The 18305-nt window shown below is 41.2% G+C and overlaps 1 protein-coding gene across 2 annotated transcripts in view; it reads right to left on the reverse strand.

Moving 5' to 3' along the window:
* The window catches only part of LOC129193746 (protein bicaudal C homolog 1-like), a 74958-nt gene extending 56673 nt beyond the window's left edge, over positions 1-18285 (reverse strand). Inside the window, exons 1-2 of one of the 2 annotated variants that reach the window (XM_054798328.1) lie at positions 17794-18285; positions 170-216 (exon numbers count right to left, since the gene is read on the reverse strand). In XM_054798328.1, coding sequence (XP_054654303.1) covers positions 170-216; positions 17794-18106 — 360 coding nt within the window. In that variant the 5' untranslated portion in view covers positions 18107-18285. Of the gene's footprint in view, positions 1-169; positions 217-2517; positions 9453-17793 lie in introns of those variants that run through there. The other variant, XM_054798329.1, reaches the window with a different exon arrangement.
* Between the last annotated feature and the right edge of the window lie 20 nt (positions 18286-18305).

The following is an 18305-nucleotide window of genomic DNA, read 5'->3' on the forward strand; positions in this document are numbered from 1 at the left end:
AGCGACTGAACATCGAGTGTCATTCCATCGCTTTTTTTTTTGTTTGGGTTTGTCGGAGCAACTGGACGCTGCACCTGCCATGTGCACCCCAAACCCCGCTTTAACATCTCCAGGAAAGCCATGCAGCTCAGTGGGTACAAACATAACCTTAAGATCATAAAGTACTCACCTTTTGAAAGAAATCCTCCCCGCCGTTGACTCTCCCCTCCGAGGCAGCTATAGTAGGACACAGGAAGTGAAATATTATTCTTAAACAGTCCCTCGATTTTCATGAAACACAAACCAAGCCACCATGTCATCTCCTCAACAATGATCTGATCTCACTTTCTTCTAGAATACCAGGTGGAAGACCAGAATTTCCCTTATTTTCTGAAAAATGTCCCTTATTTTGAAATGCAAATGTTGCCAGATATGGCACTGGGTCAACTGTTACTGATTCCGCACCTTTCTGCACATTTCTTTTAAGATTACAAGCACACATTTCATGGAATACCGTACACATTCACCCCAGAAACTGCATCTGTGTAGGCTCTCAGTCGTACAGGAGTTGTCCATCTGGGGAAAGGCTTCTTGAGACGTCATCTGTACTTCTGTGAAGAAGGTGTCGGACGTTTCGCTCCTCATCCGAAGAGCTTCGTCAGTGAACTAATAAGTGCTGGTAGCCTAAGCCTTAAATACAGTAAGAGTAGGCGGAATTGGTGTGCCAACACCCTCCTTCTATTGGGTCCTTACACTAAGGAACGAAGCTCTTCGGATGAGGAGCGAAACGTCCAACACCTTCTTCGCAGAAGTACAGATGACGTCTCAAGAAGCCTTTCCCCAGAAACTGCAGTTTATGAAAGAATTTGAAGCACAAAACAAACATCCCACAAAATGAAACATTAACAAGAGCCTCGGCGCTTGAAAGTCATTTTCCAAGCAGGTCACAGAACACCGAGGAACACCCTTAGCTGGTGTTTTCAGTTTTACTGCAGATGGTTGACAGTAAGGACAGGTTTTGGACTGCTGCTCCTTATGACGAGTCTTTATAAAACAATCGATGAAGGGGGATGACAAAGTGCAATCTCCAAGCTTTACACAACAATGCTCTCAAAATAATGTTATTTTTTCAAAATAAAGTGACCATTAGCGCATTTAACCAAAAACATCTTTTTATTTACCTACAGCAGCGGTGTCCAAATCTTTTTCCAGTGAGGGACACGTGCAAAAGAAAGGAAAGGATGCACGGGCCACTTTGATATTTCGTAAATATGCTATGTAAATATATGTAAATATATGTAAATATATATATATATATATATATATATATATATATATATATATATATATATATATATATAATATATATTTCAAGAAAAAAACTGCATCTCAGCTTTGTGAAAAAAAAATTAAAATTGTAAAAAATTAAAAAACAAATTTTTAGAATGTGCCACTGGCCAATGAAAAAAACAGCTGCGAGCCGCAAATGGTTCCCAGGCCGCAGTTTGGTTGATGCAGGTCGCTAGCCAGTTAGCTAGCTAGCAATATGTAACAATTTCAACGTTGATCATCTTGTATTCTTAACTTGCGCGTAGAATCGGAAGTACATAAGACAAGCTGTCAAAATTGTGACATATTTGAAAACCGTGAAACAAAATCTTGGTCTTGCCTAGCCAGTAAGCGTACGAGCTAGCGCATACAACAGTAACAACGCCCGCATGCCATAGTTGTGACATATCTGTTCTTACCAAGTAAACAGTGGAACATCTTCGTCGCCAACAAATTGTGCTTCAAAACTTGTAAGACCAAACATCTAGCTAGCCTTGAATTTGGGTTTCAGCTGATGCAACAGGCAGCAACCCGTCCAATTAATCAGTCGTTAAATACGACACAGTTTGATTCTGATGCTTTGATTCAAGCCCTGCTCCCATGGATGAGCTACCAGCGCTGGATGAAGACCGACGCTGACAAAGCGAGCGAGGCTTGTCGCCACTCCAGCACATCTGCAAGTCGTCCAGATTGCGGCGGCTGGGCTGATGCAAAATACATACGGTATCTGTCCTCCGAGGAGAGTTCTCAAGTTTCGCTATCGTTTTGGAGAACAGGAAGTTTTAATGATGCCTCTTAACCGACGCTCTGTAGGAATCTGGGTCAGGAGCATGTGGATGGGTTCAAATGGCCTGATTTCCCATTATTAGCACTGTTATTTTGAATCACATATGCAGAATACGAGAAGCCTGCTTAAAAAGCAACTTTATTGCCATTTAGAGCAGACACTGCGGCCTTTGGCGATGCACGAGCGCCGACATCATCCCGGAGACTTTCACAGGCTGCCCAGTAAACAACAACACTGACGTTTACAATCACATCGAGACCGTTCTGGTGTAACTAACTCACATTTGCGCCAAGCTCATTCTCGGTCCCATATTACAGATGGGGTCTGGCTATTTGCTGGATCAGATACAAAACAATAAAAGGTGAAAACTAGAATGACTAACATGGGGACATCTTGATACATAAATTGAGTGTGTCTCATACAGTATAGACGGATGCAGAGGCGGCAGTTTTCCACCATGTGTAGACTACGTACTGCAGGACCTTTTAGAGAAAACATGAGCAACAACATGAGCGGAACATCCAGCCGGCAGATGCGTGGCATGTAAGCCGGGCCGTGGGAGAACCTAGAACAGACACAGGAAGATTACGACACCCACTGGGTTGCTTATCATGCATGACACATCTTTGCAACACTCACACCGAATCTGGATCTGGATCTGGCGACACGCTTGGCTTCAAAGAGGGAATTCTTCGCACTGCGTCACTAACTGTAAAGGCTAAGAGGCTGGAAATTTCATTAACAAGAGTAAAAATAACTATGACCAGTCCTTTTCTTGAGCAACCTTTTCAGTTGAGTTGAATTTCCAAAGTGTTGTTCAACACAAATGGTCACCGTATAGAATTCCAACAACCTCCTCCATAAGACTACATAAATATCATGGATGAGCCTATCACAAGTTCCTGTGCAGACCTACAACAAACTCCTGTATAGGATTACAACAATATATGGTATAGCAGACTATGATAATGCATCATTTCATACCTGGACAATAACCTCCTGAGTAGGCCTAGAATCATCTCATGAATAGGTTTACAACAATCTATTGTATAGGCCGACAGACTCTTGTATGGACCTACAATAATCTCCTGAATTTCAATAAAATTCTCATGCATACACCAAGAATAATCTCGTGTAATCTGATGTATAGACCTGCAAGTATCTCCTATATAGGCCTAGAACAGTCCTCTGTATAGACACAGAACATCTCCTGTAATCTCCTGTATAGGACGACAACAATCTCCTGTGAAGGCAGAATAATCTCCTGTATAGGACGACGACAATCTCCTGTGAAGGCAGAATAATCTCCTGTATAGGTTTACAACAATCTTCTGTGTAGGCAGAATAATCTCCTGTATAGGACGACAACAATCTCCTGTGTAGGCCCACAATCTCTCGCGTATGGCCCTTCAATGATCGCCTGTGCATGTCGATAATAATCTCATGTACAGACCAAGAATAAGATCATGTATAGAACAAACATAATCTGGTGTATAGACCGGCAACAATGTCCTATGTAGGCCTAGAACAGACACAGACAATTACCTATATCAGAACACAATAATCTCCTGTGTAGGCCCACTATCTCTTGTGTATGGACCTTCAATAATATTCTGTGTAATTTCGGACATCCCCAATATCAAGCTGCAAGCGTTCTAAAAAAAGGCATTTGAAAGCCTGCAAATCTGCTGCCGCCTGACTGAGACAGCAGAGAGAGCTCCTCTTTGGCCCGCCAACCAAAAGCCAAAGTAAATTATAGATCTTTGTGGAGACACACTGACTGAATGCTCGAACAAGGCTTGAAGAGCACATGCTTTGTTTGAGAGCATATATTTTGTGCATTTTTGTTGGACAGATACTTTCCTTATTCGTGATTCGCCTTTTAAAATAGAGCGCGGTTCGTTTTTAGCGAGGGTTACATGAGGACATTCAGCACTGACACTCACATCAAGAGCCCGGACCACATGATGCAACAAACTTTTAGGTCATTCTCTTTTACGTCCCCCAAAGTGAAACTGGGTTACAGTTAATGATAACCACACCCTCCGATTGTGTCCAAACAATAAACACCGCGCGTCCTCTAAAATGGATCTAAAAGTAGCAATCGGACAGCCAAAAAGTACGCCTCTCGCACAGTTTGAAGACGCTCATTGAGAATTCAGACCTACAGAGCTGACAAGCCTGCAAGGCCACATCTTAAGCCGTCGTGTCATTTTGCGGCGACGACGACAATTACCAAATGTAACCAACAAGTTTATGTAGCATGTAAAGAACAGAGGAGCGGGAAAAAAAGGAACGCATGAAGGCCAAAACGCTGGCAGATGATACACGGGTCTGTTCTCCATTATTTAGCGCAGAGAGACCAAATCCTGGAGATTCTGCTGTTGTGACACAGATGGAATGTAAACAATGTTGATTTCTGCAGCCATGGCTGGGGTCCACGCAAACAATACCCTCATAACGCCATCCAGAAGACTTGGACATGTAAGAGTGCACCAGTAAAAACACTCAAGTGAGGCGGGGAAGGTTGACACACTGAAGCGGAGCCAAAACTATCAACGCTGACTTGTCCAGTAAGAGCATTCATCACAGGTCTGGTGTAAATAATGAAGTGTCTTTTTATTCTAAGCACATTACGCCACGCAATCAAGCTCAAGCACTACATGTTACGGAGAAGTAACTCCATATGTTCTATGCATAGGACATCTATGATATGGGTGTCCAAAGTGCGAGTCGGGGGTCATTTGCGGCCCACAGCTTGTTTTTTGGCACGTTGTAAAAATAGAATTAAACTAAAAAGCCCAGCAAAAATGGAAAAAATAGAGCAAAAAGGAACAAATGTAAAGAGAAGAAGCTACAATGTTGATACTAATACGTAATAATAAAACAAAGCTTTGTCTTTAAATATATACAAGGTGTAATAATTGTAACCTTGGTGTTTATTAGAATTTGTTCAATTTTCAAAATGTCATAGAATTTATAAACATCATTTGATTGTTTTGTCATCGCCTGTTCTCAAACGGACGTGCGTTCTGGTCCGTTGGACACTGCTGACATCGCGAAGCGACGGACCCGCACACATCATGAAACAATCCCTTGGTGTTTGTGTGCAGTCACGCTTTTTTAGAATGAATTTCCTTTCCTCAAAATTCAGTCTGGCTGCCGTCATTCATTCCAATGTGTTTCATTTGCAAAGGAAAAACAAACAATTGAGTTATCAGCTGCTACGTTTTTTGGGACACCCTGTATAGATCAGGTTTTTTTTAACATTTTTTTTATAGCCTTTTTACAAATTTCAACAATATATAAAAATATGAAAACGGACCCCCACATCCTTTGATTTTCAGTGTACCCTATGGACACCCCTGATCTATGACGACCATTGTATTGGAAACCAAATGTAACCAAAATACACAGACTACTGAGAGTCTACTGTACAGTGGATCCTGGCATATTCGCCACTCAGCATTGGCTCTGTTTTTCACATTTTTGCTGTTTTTTTTGTTTTGTTTAATTCTATTTCTACAATGTGCCACGGGCCAATAAAAAACAGGCCGCATATGCCCCCCCCGGGTCGTACTCAGGACACACCTGTCATAGGATGACAGCCTGACACGTCCAATCATCTCTTCCTCAAGTCCTGAACATGAAATTAGCATCAAGTTAAACAAAAATCTTATTTTTGTTTTTGTTTAAATGGGATACTATCCCAGCAAGTATCCAAAAGCTTCTCAAATGAAAACAATATAAATAATTCTCTCTAATCAAGGCAAGAGGATGAAATGCTGGGTGATCAACATGAGAAGAGAACAACAAACCAAAACCAGAACTTCTCCAAAGACAAACACCAAACACTCTTTACGGGGAGCGGTTCTATAGTCCAGTATGTATGTGTGTGTGTGTGTGTGTGTGTGTGTGTGTGTAAGGGGTGCTCTCCTCGCCGCCCCCACACCAAAGAAACATGTCTAAAATAGCAACCACAGACCAGACAGAATGTAAATCTGCACTTTGACGAGGGCGCAAGGAAAAGAAGCTGGAGGTCTGTAGAATAACAGATATTTAATTTACAGTCTCCGGCAGCACAGAAATGGGTCAGAGCAGACCCCCAACCCTTTAGTTTCTTTTTTTGTCTTTTTTTAAAGTAATGAATTACAGATTTTTCCACCGACTGGAGCTCAATTATATTACAGCTGCTGAGAGCTCCATCATGGCCGCTGTGGAGGAATGTAGCGCGCAAGCAAACTTTGAATAGAATTGTTTAATTGTATCAGCATGTTTTAGGAAGGGGAGGACAGAGAAGGTGCGGGACAAGGAAGGAAAGAGAAGGTGGCGACAGAGCAGTGAAAATAACTTGAATTACACTGTGGTTACGCTGCACATTACTGGCTTTAAGTGCAAAATGCACGCACGCACACACTGCACAGGCACACAACACTAAATTAACCATTAATTCGCCTTCAAAAATGATATTTTCACCATATTGAGGCATAACATACAGTATATATTTTTAATATGGAAATCAAATAATTAACAGAATATCTGTTTTGTGTTTTTAGTAGACTACCCATTTTTTTTCAATTGGAAAACAACAAAATATTAAATATTTTCTATCAACGAGGTGCTACTACTACTAATTGTAATACAACCAATCCTGGCCAAGTGTCTTAGAAGTAGTCTTAAAACTGACCAATATATTGACAATTTAAAAAAAAATCTAAAACGTAGAATGTTAGATTCATGTTTTTACATCCATCCATCTTCTTCCGATTTTCCGAGGTCGGGTTGCAGGGGCAGCAGCTTAAGCAGAGAAGAAAAAAAATGTACATCTTGCCCAAACCTGACACCAGAAAAATGTACGAAAACACGACATGAAGACGTATGAAGTGTGTAAGCTTGTCTTGCAACCCTTAAAAAGCGTGAGCGCCCACGGAGCTTGACATGACAAGGAACCTCTGGGGGCAGTCTAAAAATCAGCACGTCACCAACGCACCCTCCGTGTGTTTCTTGCGCTTTTTTGCACATACACCCGCCCTACGAGCCTGTACGACCGGCTGTGAATTAGGCTTAAGGGAGAGCCCAGCCACCCTACCCAGAAAACAAATTTTGTCCATTTGTACCTACAATCTTGTCCTTTCGGTCACTGCCCAAAGCTCGTGAGCATAGTTGAGGGTGGGAACATAGATCAACCGGTAAATTGGGAACTTTGCCTTTCAGCTCATCTCTGTCTTCACTACAATAGATGGATGCGGAGTCCCAACAATGCAGACGCCACATCATTCAATATGTCAATTTTGCATTCTTCCCTCACTCGTGTACAAGACCCCAGGTACTTAAACTCCTCCACTTGCAACAGGATCTCATCTCCGAACCAGAGATGGCACTCCACCCTTTTCCGGGCGAGAACCACGTAGTTTGGATTGAAATATATCTCTTGTGACACCGGTCCTGAAACTTTTGTGACGCACTTCTTATAAGGTATGTCAGTCCCTATTTGGGGACTGCAGTGATCCAACTCTGGTGGAAGGCAACATCTGCAGAGGAAAAAAACTGCTGTATTGTGTTACCGTTAATCCAGAAAGGTAATTACAGTATCTCCTGCAGATAATTCCTCAGAAGGCTGGCGTCCTTCAACGTATGCAAGAAGCTGCTACAGATCTTCTACCAGACCGTGGTAGCTAGTGCCCTCTTGTATGCAGTAGTGTGCCGGGGAAGCAGCCGCAAGAAGAAGGGCGCCACACGACTGGACAAACTGGTGAGGAAGGCAGGCTGTGTCATTGGCACTGAGCTGGACAGCCTGACATCTGTGGCAGAGCAAAGGACACTGAGGAGGCTCCTTTCCATCATGGACAAGCACATCATCCAAGGCACAGCATCATCTCCCGACAGAAGAGCAGCTTCAGTGGCAGATTACTATCACTGTCCTGCTCCACTGAAAGACTGAGCAGACCATTCCTCGCCCACGCCATGCGGCTTTCAACACAACAGAGGGGGAGCGGTGAAACACACACAGGACAGGACTTGTTACCTACTTATTATTATTATTATTATTATTATTATTATTATTACTCATTACGGTGGCCGTTTGGTTAGCATGTTGGCCACACAGTCAGGAGATCAGGAAGATATGGGTTCAAATCTCCCTCGGGCATCTCTGTGTGGCGTTTGCATGTTCTCCCCGTGTGTGTGTGTGGGTCTTCTCCGGGTACTCTGGTTTCCTCCCACATTCCAAAAACATGCATGTTAGGTTAACTGGCAACCGACTCTTAGCTTTAACTGACTCTAAATTGTCCATAGGTACGAATGTAAGCGTGAATGATTGTTTGTCTATATGTGCCCTGCGACCAGGTGTACCCCGCCTCTCACCCGAAGTCAGCTGTGATAGGCTCCAGCATACCCCCACGACCCTAACTAGGATAAGCGACATAGAAGATGGATTACTACAAATTTGACGTGTGTTTATTTATTTATTCTTATCCTATATTCTTATCTCTTATGTCTTGCCTTGGTTGTTTTATTTTGCGATTAAGTGATTGAGTTCATTATGACACTGACCTGCTGGAAATGTGAATTTCTCTTGAAGATGAATAAAGTATCTACCTTTGCTTTCAAGCCGTTGAAAGCTTTTACGAGTTTTCGTTTATTCTGAAGTTGTCACAGGAAATGCAGCGCGACCTCTCCCCGGGTCAGTTGTGTTTGGACAGCGGAAGCGTTGAAAATAATGCGGAGTACGGATGCAAAGAGGAGGGGCTCACAGAATGGTGGAAAAAGAGCGACTCATTTGAAAAAGCAAGCTTGATATACTAGAAGTTGTCAGTATTTTTGTTTGGTTACGTTTGAAAGGTCAGCACCAATGAAAAGCTAGCACAACAAGACCACTGTTTGAATCCTCAGGAGGGAGTGAGAGAAGACCACATTCCCCCTCAAGACACCCACTTCCTGTCCAAGAGTCTTACTCAGCACCCCGGGAGGAAGAGGAGGATGAGGCCTCACAAGCTGGACTTTTTTTTTTTTTAATGTTGTATCATATGGTGCGAAACTACAAAGTAAAAGCAGTGAGAGATCGTTGCTTTGTGAAAAAGCTGCCTGGTAATAGTTTGGGAGCTGGGAAGCAAATTAGCTAAGTGGAGAAAATGATTCACTTAGCTTAATTGCAGGTTGTGGTAGCAGTTAGCCGGTAAACAATGTGACTTCATTGCTACAACGAGGAGAGAAACCCACGGCTGAGCCTCGGAAGCCGGAAGACGACGCACTAGTGCGCATGCGTTCTTTCTTCTTCTGTAGTTTGGTTTGGTGTCACGTGGTTTCGTGTCCCGGTGTGCCTTGTGGATTACATTGTTTTCGCCCAGTGATCCATTCCCGCCTGGATGCACCCCCCCCCCCCCCAAAAATTACCACCCCCACCCCCAGCCAGGAACGTTGCCATGCAGACTGGACAGAAGTTTGATCATTTAGTTTTTATTCAGCGAATACGCTAACCTAGCAAGATGTTGCTGTTAAAATGTGAGTGTAATGTTAGCACACTGAAATAGTTATGCTAGTGTTGCTAACGTTTGTGTCCTCCTGTCACTCTCCTTAACTCATTCAATAGCAAAGATGTATTTACAGTACACGTTTTCATAAAACCGAACGCCCAATGTATTTATACGTCTTTTACGTTTTTTTTGCGTGACAGGCAAAAAGAGGCGATGACGCAACTCTCCACGGATGCATTTCACTTCAGAGAAATTTTAAGCCATAAAAACGGCCACAAGGTGGCAGAATTGCATTTGATAAGAGTCCGACAGGGATCATGTGAACGGTTAAAAAAAACACACATGACAGGAAGGAGGAAGTGAGAGAGTGGGGAGGAGTCTAGTGTGCAGAAGGGTACGCATTGTAGAGAAATTTTAACACATGCACACGTACACATGTACACACACAGTTCAGTTCCAAATGTGAACATTTTAAATAGTTCATGGTGTGATATTTATGAATAAATTGTTATTGTGACGTAAAACAACCCCTTTTTGTGTTGTTTATGTTGGTATAGTTGTCTAGATATTTCAGCTGTCACAAAAGAAAAAAATATTTGTGTTCAAGCAAAAGTTATGCTTGAAACGTATCTTTTCACAAAAAGCTGGTTTTCTCCCTTTTGTAGTCGGGAACTGATATTGTCCTGTAACTTACCGATGTTCGACTGCTGATTACTAAAAAATGTAAAAAGGTAGAAACTAACTTTTTTTTCTGTTCCATGAAAAATACCGTAGTAAAATACGTGACTTTTAATGAGAAGAGGTTTAGTTTTTTTTGTAGTTTATTACGAAGCATTTAATGAACACCGTGGACAAACCACATACTGCTAGTATATTGTGTTTATTATGTGGCTCCCATTGTGGCCACCTCCTTTGCAAACATATTGACTAAACTGCATGAAGACAAATACGACCTGGACCACACTGAAGGCCCCAAAATGAGCGTCCGCCTCTGTGGTAGGAGAGAAAGCACACACTCTAGCGCCAGTGGTGTTATAAATTGTCCTGACAACAGAGCTGCATCCCAATTGTGGTCCGACACACACATAACACATCCTTTTCAGAGGATCAAGGACTGAAGTATATTTAGAGGAGATAGTGCAGCCTATAATCACATTTCTCCGGCATCCTATAATACAAGGATGGATATTGGAAAGAGATGAACACACTTTATGATACGGAAAAGATACGTGAATGTATCACAAGTGCGCAATTATAGAAGGCATTAGTCAGGAATGAAATTAGAAGGGAGGTGGGACCGCCATGCTGGTAAACGGGCATGTCGTCACATGTTGTGTGACTTCTGGAAATTTCAAAAGACTATTAAGATGTGATTAACTGGCATGACTTCATACTGACTCTGGTTTTTGGCCGGCTTTTGCCAGCAGAAGATGGAAACTATGAAGCCAGCCATTCCAGCAGCTCCTAATGAACGTCCATGCACAGGTTGAAATTGGTAAACAGAGGACTTTTCCTTTTTTTTTTCAACTGGGTTGTCCTGTTGGCACGCCAGAATAGAATTTGCAAGTTAACAGCTTGGAGAGCTTGACACCGGGATGAAAGCTTGAAAGATGGCTTTATGTGGACAAGAAACCCTGTGTGGTCACTTTTCAGACAAGAGGCGGCGGTGGGAAAGCATTAACATTTACTCCTGGACCAGAAGTCCACCTTGTCTGCATCGGGATCCACGTTCCCCTTTTTAAAGTAGTCTGCCACAAGGAAGACAACAATGGCGGACCTCAGTGTTGTAGCATTTGCGCTTATACCGGGGGTGCCCAAACCTTTGCCAACGAGGGCCACATGCTGACAAACGAAAGGATGGAAGGGCCAAAGATGCTAAAAACTGCACCTCAGCTTTGTGGTAGCCGTGGAAAAGCGTATAATCAGTATGAACTTCACTCTTTGCTCTTTTTTCCCAATTTTTACTGTTGTTTTTTTTTTCAAATATTTCAACTTTCTTGTTAAATTTTATTTTCATAATATTATGACTTTATGCTCATCATATTTTGACTTTATTCCCAAAATATTGTACCTTTTCCCCCACCACATTTTTCAGCAATTACTTTATTTCGTTTGGTGTGTTGCTCATAATATCACAACTTACCACTTTTTCTTCAATATTTCAACCCTATGCTACTAAAATGACGTTCCCCCCCCCCATAATGTTACAAGTTTATTCTCCTAAAATTGCAACTTTCTTCTTGTTCAAATAAGACTTTTTTTCTTTTAATATTTTGACTTTGTTCTTGTAAAATTACAGCTGTTTTTTTATTTTCCAACTATTTCAACTGTCTTCTTGTGAATTTTTGTATATTTCACAACTTTTTTGTCTTAATATTTTACTTTATTCTTGTAAAATTGCTGCCTATTTTTTGCTTTTTGCTGTTTTTTTTCCCAGCTAATTTTTTTAGAATGTGCCTTAGGCCAACAAAAAAAACAGTCGTGGGCCGCAAATGGCCCTCGGGCCGAACTTTGGACACCCCTGGCTTATACCGTACCTGCCAACATCAGCATTTGAAAATAGGGAACATTTCCCGGAAAATAGGGTCAATTCCAGGCTTTTGGGTCTGGTCTAAAGAACCGTGTTATTTTACTGGCGTGTTTCTTTTATTTTGAAGGCCTCGATGTATTACGCCAATGTCGCCAAGTGTTGCCAAGCATACTGAAAGCTGTGCTGCTCCGTCAGAACCGGAAAGAACTGTTTTTTTCATTAAAGCTAAAATACGGGAAACTATTAAATACAAAAAGGCATCAGGAAAGAAGGACAAAACAAGGTCATTTCCCACTAAAACCAGGAGGGTCGACAGCAAAGTGTGAACAGGTGCTTCTTGGGTTACGAACGAATTCTGTTCCTACGACAAAAAGTCAGATTTTAGTGTAAGTTGGACCTCATAACCAAACTAACACTTAGCGTAATTTCCAGACTATAAGATGCTACTTTTTTCACACACTTTGTAGCCTGCAGCTAAAAGAACTACAGTTCCCATGATGCTTAGAGAGCCAAAACAGAAAGTAGCGCATAGCCGACAAAATCTGCTATCTTCAACGATAGTAAAAGCTAGCCGTCCAGTGCGGCTAGCTTTGTGGTGGCTTCTTTCTTTGTGGCATTTTCGTAGGCTTTCAAAACACCGTCGTAGCGATGCTGGCGTTTCAGGTGGCTGATAAAGTTTGATATGCGATGTTTTTTTTTCCCCCTCACGGAAAGTTTGCAGAACATTTGGTGCAAATAGCACACAAAATGTCAACAGGTCCCTCATGACCGACGCCATGACACACCGATTAGCTCAGGGGAGGTGGGGGACGCAGAAAAGGAGCGCTTGATTTGCTCACCTTAGCCCAGTGACACGCCACAGCACGGGTAATCTTGCGTCATTGGAGAGTTTTTAAAATGATCGGTTATGCCTTTTTAATGTTATCGTATTTATCGGTGTGACGTCATAATTCCTCATATCGGCTCGATAATTATCGTCCACTGCTATTTTGACGTCTTATGCGGCGATCGTGTTTTGATCTGACAAATGTTGAGTACGTTTGATCAAGTGTAAGTCTGGACTGCGTGTTGAACTCCGATGGGAAAAAGCGCCTCACGTCTCGCTCACTGGAGCTAACGAGTGACGCTGGGAACACCGAGTGCGGGTAGGATTGCAAGGTTTATAACGTGTCTTTCTGTGTAAATCTCCCGTGTTACAACGTGGACACATGCAGCTGACAAACAAGCGCCGCCCATATGCTGCATGTACCATTTTTTTCCTCTTTTAATTCAATGGGTGCGGCTTATATTCAGGTGCACTCAATAGTGTCGAATTTACGAAAAGTCCCTCTACGCTTCAAGGACATAAAATATGTAACGTACGCGGCAATAAATGAGTCAAAGCTTCTCTTCCTGTCACTCACACACACCAGCGTGTCCGAGAGGTTGCTAGCAAACAGAGGTGAAGTTATGAGGCTAATTTTAAAAACAATAGTGACATATTGAGACACATAATGACTACGAAACGTTTTCCACCCCAAAAAACAGGGGTTGCCTTAAAACCACCTCAATGCAATCAACTCATCGTCATCGTCATCAGCAATTGTACGTTTTTTTTTTCCCCGATGAGTTTGACGCTGCTCGATGATCTCCAAAAAACGCAAGCGACCGTACGTCTTCACTTTACTCTCACGACAAACGAGTCGCCACTATCCTATTCCATCCCGCTGTGAAACAACCACCGGTCACGCTGCCCGCCAAACGGCCGCACAATTCGTGAGATCGGGATCTATCATTTGAGCAGCGACCGCAGCAGACTTTCAGACAGTCAAGCCGCTGTACTTTTCACAGAGGAGCGAGTCAGAGACACACACACACACACACACACACACACACACACACACACACACACACACACACAATAAAAAGCCTGACATAAAAATACACCTCGTCAAATAATGAATAATGTCCTGACAATGTCAAGGTCAATCAGCAGCTACGATCCAATCCAAAGACAGATCGATGTTAAGATGGCCGTGTACGACAACAGATGCTGTATGAACATTCCAAAAACCGACTTTCTGACTCTGGTCCAGAGCTTTTAAAGAATCTTCCACCAAGTGTATTTGAAAACCTACTTCTCCAGATGTGACGCTATTCACCGACCGGACCCCTTTCTCTTTCTTTGGCGTGAGAAAGCGCGTCCAAAATTTGAATGAATGACAAAAGCAACGGTGAAGAAAGACCAATGTGGAATAATACATGTGGACTGATGGTGAATGGCTATGAATATCAATTGAAAGGGCCCCCATGATGCATGCACTTTTGAATAATGTTCTAACAGTAATATGTGTCCCAAGAGCCTGTTTATGAGCACCAAATGTGAGAACAACCTATCGTCCCCCTCCCTTGTTTGCTTTACCTTTGAGAGAAGAGGCGCTCAAAGGCTCCTTTTTGAAGGAAGCGCATCCTTCCTCATGGACGTGATACCACCTCTGACCCCTCCCCTAGCTAGATAGGCCTACCCTGAGTATATGCCGGCTCAGCGTGGTAAAAAAAAATAACTAAACAGGCTTCACTACACATCTTAAAACGCCAACACACAATAGTGGGACCCTGAGTCTTATTGAAGTTTGACAATCTCCTAATGCAGGAGTGTCCGAACTTTTTCCACCGAGGGCCACATAGTGAAAAAATGAACGGATGCAAGGCCTACTTTGATGTATTCGAAAGCAACCAACGTAGAAATGCTAAGAAGTTAGATATATTTCAAGAAAAAAACGCACATCAACTTTGTGACCTACGGGAAATGGCCCGTTATTACAATGAACTTTGGTATTTGCTCTTTTTTTCCCCATTTTGATTTTTTTTTGTAATTTTCCAAATATTTAAAGTTTGCTCTCAAATCATCTTTATAAATGTTCTTCCTTTCTTCTAATAACTTTTCTCCAACCTCATTTTCCAAAAAACAACCTTTATTGTTTTTACAGGACGGCTTAAAAAATAAACTTCTTTTTTCTTTTGAAAAATTACAGCTGTTTTTTTTTCGCCCACTATTTCAACTTTGTTGTTGTGAATTTTCTTCTCGTAATCACGACTTTATTCCCAAAATATTTTGACTATCTTCCCATAATATTCTAACTTTTTCTCAACTTGATTTTGCTTGTTTGTTTCTCATAGTACAGCTTTAAAAAAATAAAAATAAAAATTAATACTTCAACTTTGTGTGACGAAAATGTTATTTTTCTTCATAATATTACAAGTTTATTCTTGTAAAATGAATACCTTTTTCTCTTGATATTTTTTACTTCATTCCCATAAGATTATACATTTTTCCCCAACCCAATTTTCCAAAAAGTACAACTTTACTTTGGTTTGTTTTTCAGAATATTACCACTTTCTTTTTTCTTTAATATTTCAACTTTATGCTGCTAAAGTTACATTATTTTTCCTCATACTATTACCAGTTTATTCTCGTAAAATGGGGACTTTTCTTGATATTTTGACTTTATTCTCATAACATTACAGCAGTTTTTTTTCCATTTATACAGTTTTTAAAAAATACATTTTTCAACTATTCTATAATATTTTCATAACTATTTTCAACTTTCTTCTTGTAAATATTCTTCTTGTAATCATGACTTTATCCCCACAATATTTTGACTATATTCCAATATTATAATTTTTTCCCCAACCAAATTTTCAAACAATTCCAAGTTTTTGTTTTGTTTCTCATATTAAGCCTCCCCCCCCCCCCAAAAAAACATTATTTCTTTAATATTTCAACTTTGTGATACTAAAATGACATTTTCCCTCATATGACAAGTTTATTCTCTTTTTTTCTCGTTCAAATAAGATTTTTTTCTCTTAATATTTTGACTTTATTTTCGTAAAATCACAGCTGTTTTTTTCCATTTATGCAGTTTTTCTCAAATTGATTTTTTCAACTTTCTTTTTTCTTCTTGTAATTATGTCTTTGTTCCAAAATTTTGACTATTTTCCAATGTTATATTTTTTTCCCCAACCAAACTTTCAAAAAATGATAACTTTGTTTTGTTTCTCATATTAAGCCCCCCCCCAAAAAACATATATTTTTTTTAATATTTAAACTTTGTGCTAATAAAATGACATTTTCCCTCATAAAGAGTTTATTCTCATAAAATTGCAACTATTTTTGTTCAAATTAGATTTTTTCTCTTAATATTTTGACTTTATTCACATAAAATTACAGCTGTTTTTTTCCCATTTCTAGTGTTTTTTTTAATTTTCCAACTATTTCAACTTTCTTCTTCTAAATTTTCTTCTCATAACCATGACATTATTCCCAAAATGTTTTGACTTTGTCTCCAACACAGTTTTTCAAAAAATGACAACTTTATTTTGTTTTGCTTGCTTCTCATATTACAATTAAAAAAAGAGAAAATTTTTCCTTTAATATTTCAACTTTGTGCTACAAAACTGACTTATTTTTTCCTCTTATTATTACATTATTATCGTTTCTCTTAATATTTTGACTTTATTTTCGTAAAATTAATGCAGAATTTTTGTTTCTTGTTCAATTATATTTTTAGAACGGGCCGCACTTGGGACACCCTTGTCCTAATGATTAAAATGCAGATTGATGATCACGTCACATGACGATGGCGTTTTGTCATTGTTTGTACCCGCCTACGACCAAGCAACAAGGACAAAAACACTGGCAGGCATCCTGCATTATTTTCCTTCAGGCGAGACAAGGGCAAAAGTGCCTTCATGGTTAGGTTAATGCGGCCTCCAAAGCTTAACTAATAAATAAAGCAGACTGTGCTCCATCATTCCCAAATCAAAGCGACACGACAACACTAACAAACTAGGAACACCCAGCTAGTAAGCTGCATCATTTACACGCACACACAAAGCGTGACGTGGCGCATGGTATGTCCGGGACACTTGGTCTCTCTAAGCTAAGTTGTTTTCGTGGAAGAGTCGGGGATGACATGGAGCTTTGAGGAATGTACTTCAGCAAACCCAACAGCAGACATGGATGGGGGGCGGCGCGCGCGCGCACACGGTGTGTGTGTGTGCCCTAAACGTAAACATCAGTTTTAGCTTATCACACACACACTAATATTTACTACATCTATGTTTTGTATTTGTAGTAGCTATGCTTGCATACGTTTTGTTTGGTTTCAACACACTTTGCATCATTGCTCATTCACAATACCTTCAATTTCCGTCTTTACAAAGATAATGCTTACGTTTTGATTGGCACCGTCGTGGTGTTGAGCTGCACTGCATCACATCACACGTTGCCGTTTTAAGTAACATATTTTAAAAAACATATTTGCCCAGTGTTACTATTAGTCCAAAAAGTGTTAGTGATGCTAGCGCTCTTGTATTTGACATCATTACATTGTGCATCCGTAGTTGAAGTTGTCTTCACGTGATACAATTCACTTTATACAATGATACAATTACTGTACATGTGTTATTTGGAGCGTTCAATCTCTACCGACAAGCAAAAAATTCACTTAATATGAGTCCAAACCTTGCCAGACGTTTGTCTTGTTTGTTCAATTTAACACAGGCTCAAGTGAAATCGCAACTACTCCTCTCAGTTATGATAAATGACGGCTAATTGAAGTCACCACTCATTGCGCTCATGTGACCACAGGGCGATTCCTGGTCAGCAAAACAATCATACCTGCGTTAATTTAACGTTAATTCAACAACAATACCTAGCAACATGAACTCTAGCTTCTTCCGGTCCACTCGGAACCTTTCCTCGGTCCACTCCGGGTCGGGAAGCTGGTGGGGTCCGCTCAAGTCCTCCTCGGAGCCGGGTAAAGGAGAGTCGGTACTTCGCTCGCTGTTGGAGCCCTGGTCCGACTGTTGCTGCTGCTGCAAGTATCCGCTCAAAGTGTCGCAATGGGCGGCCATGGCGCTGCTCCGCGGCGGTCCCTTTGCCTGACTCACAAAGTTTTTGCAGAGTTCTGTTCCCGTCACTTGGAAGTTGGGCCTTGCGAGATCATTGCTGCAGGCGATCTTCATGCACCCTCATTTTGCCCCGATTTTGTGGAGAGGGGGGCGGTCTAAAAATAGTCAGCGTATATGACTTGTCTCTCTGCAGGCAGGCTGTGTGCTTGCGAGCAGAGGTGCTGCCAACATACCAAGAAACTCCTCGGGAAAGTTTCACATGTCATCCTGCACCAAGACTCCTCCCAGACTCTTTTCATTCTCCCCCCCACCC

The sequence above is a fragment of the Dunckerocampus dactyliophorus genome, chromosome 14 (genome assembly GCF_027744805.1).
Source record: "Dunckerocampus dactyliophorus isolate RoL2022-P2 chromosome 14, RoL_Ddac_1.1, whole genome shotgun sequence".
NCBI lineage: Eukaryota > Metazoa > Chordata > Actinopteri > Syngnathiformes > Syngnathidae > Dunckerocampus > Dunckerocampus dactyliophorus.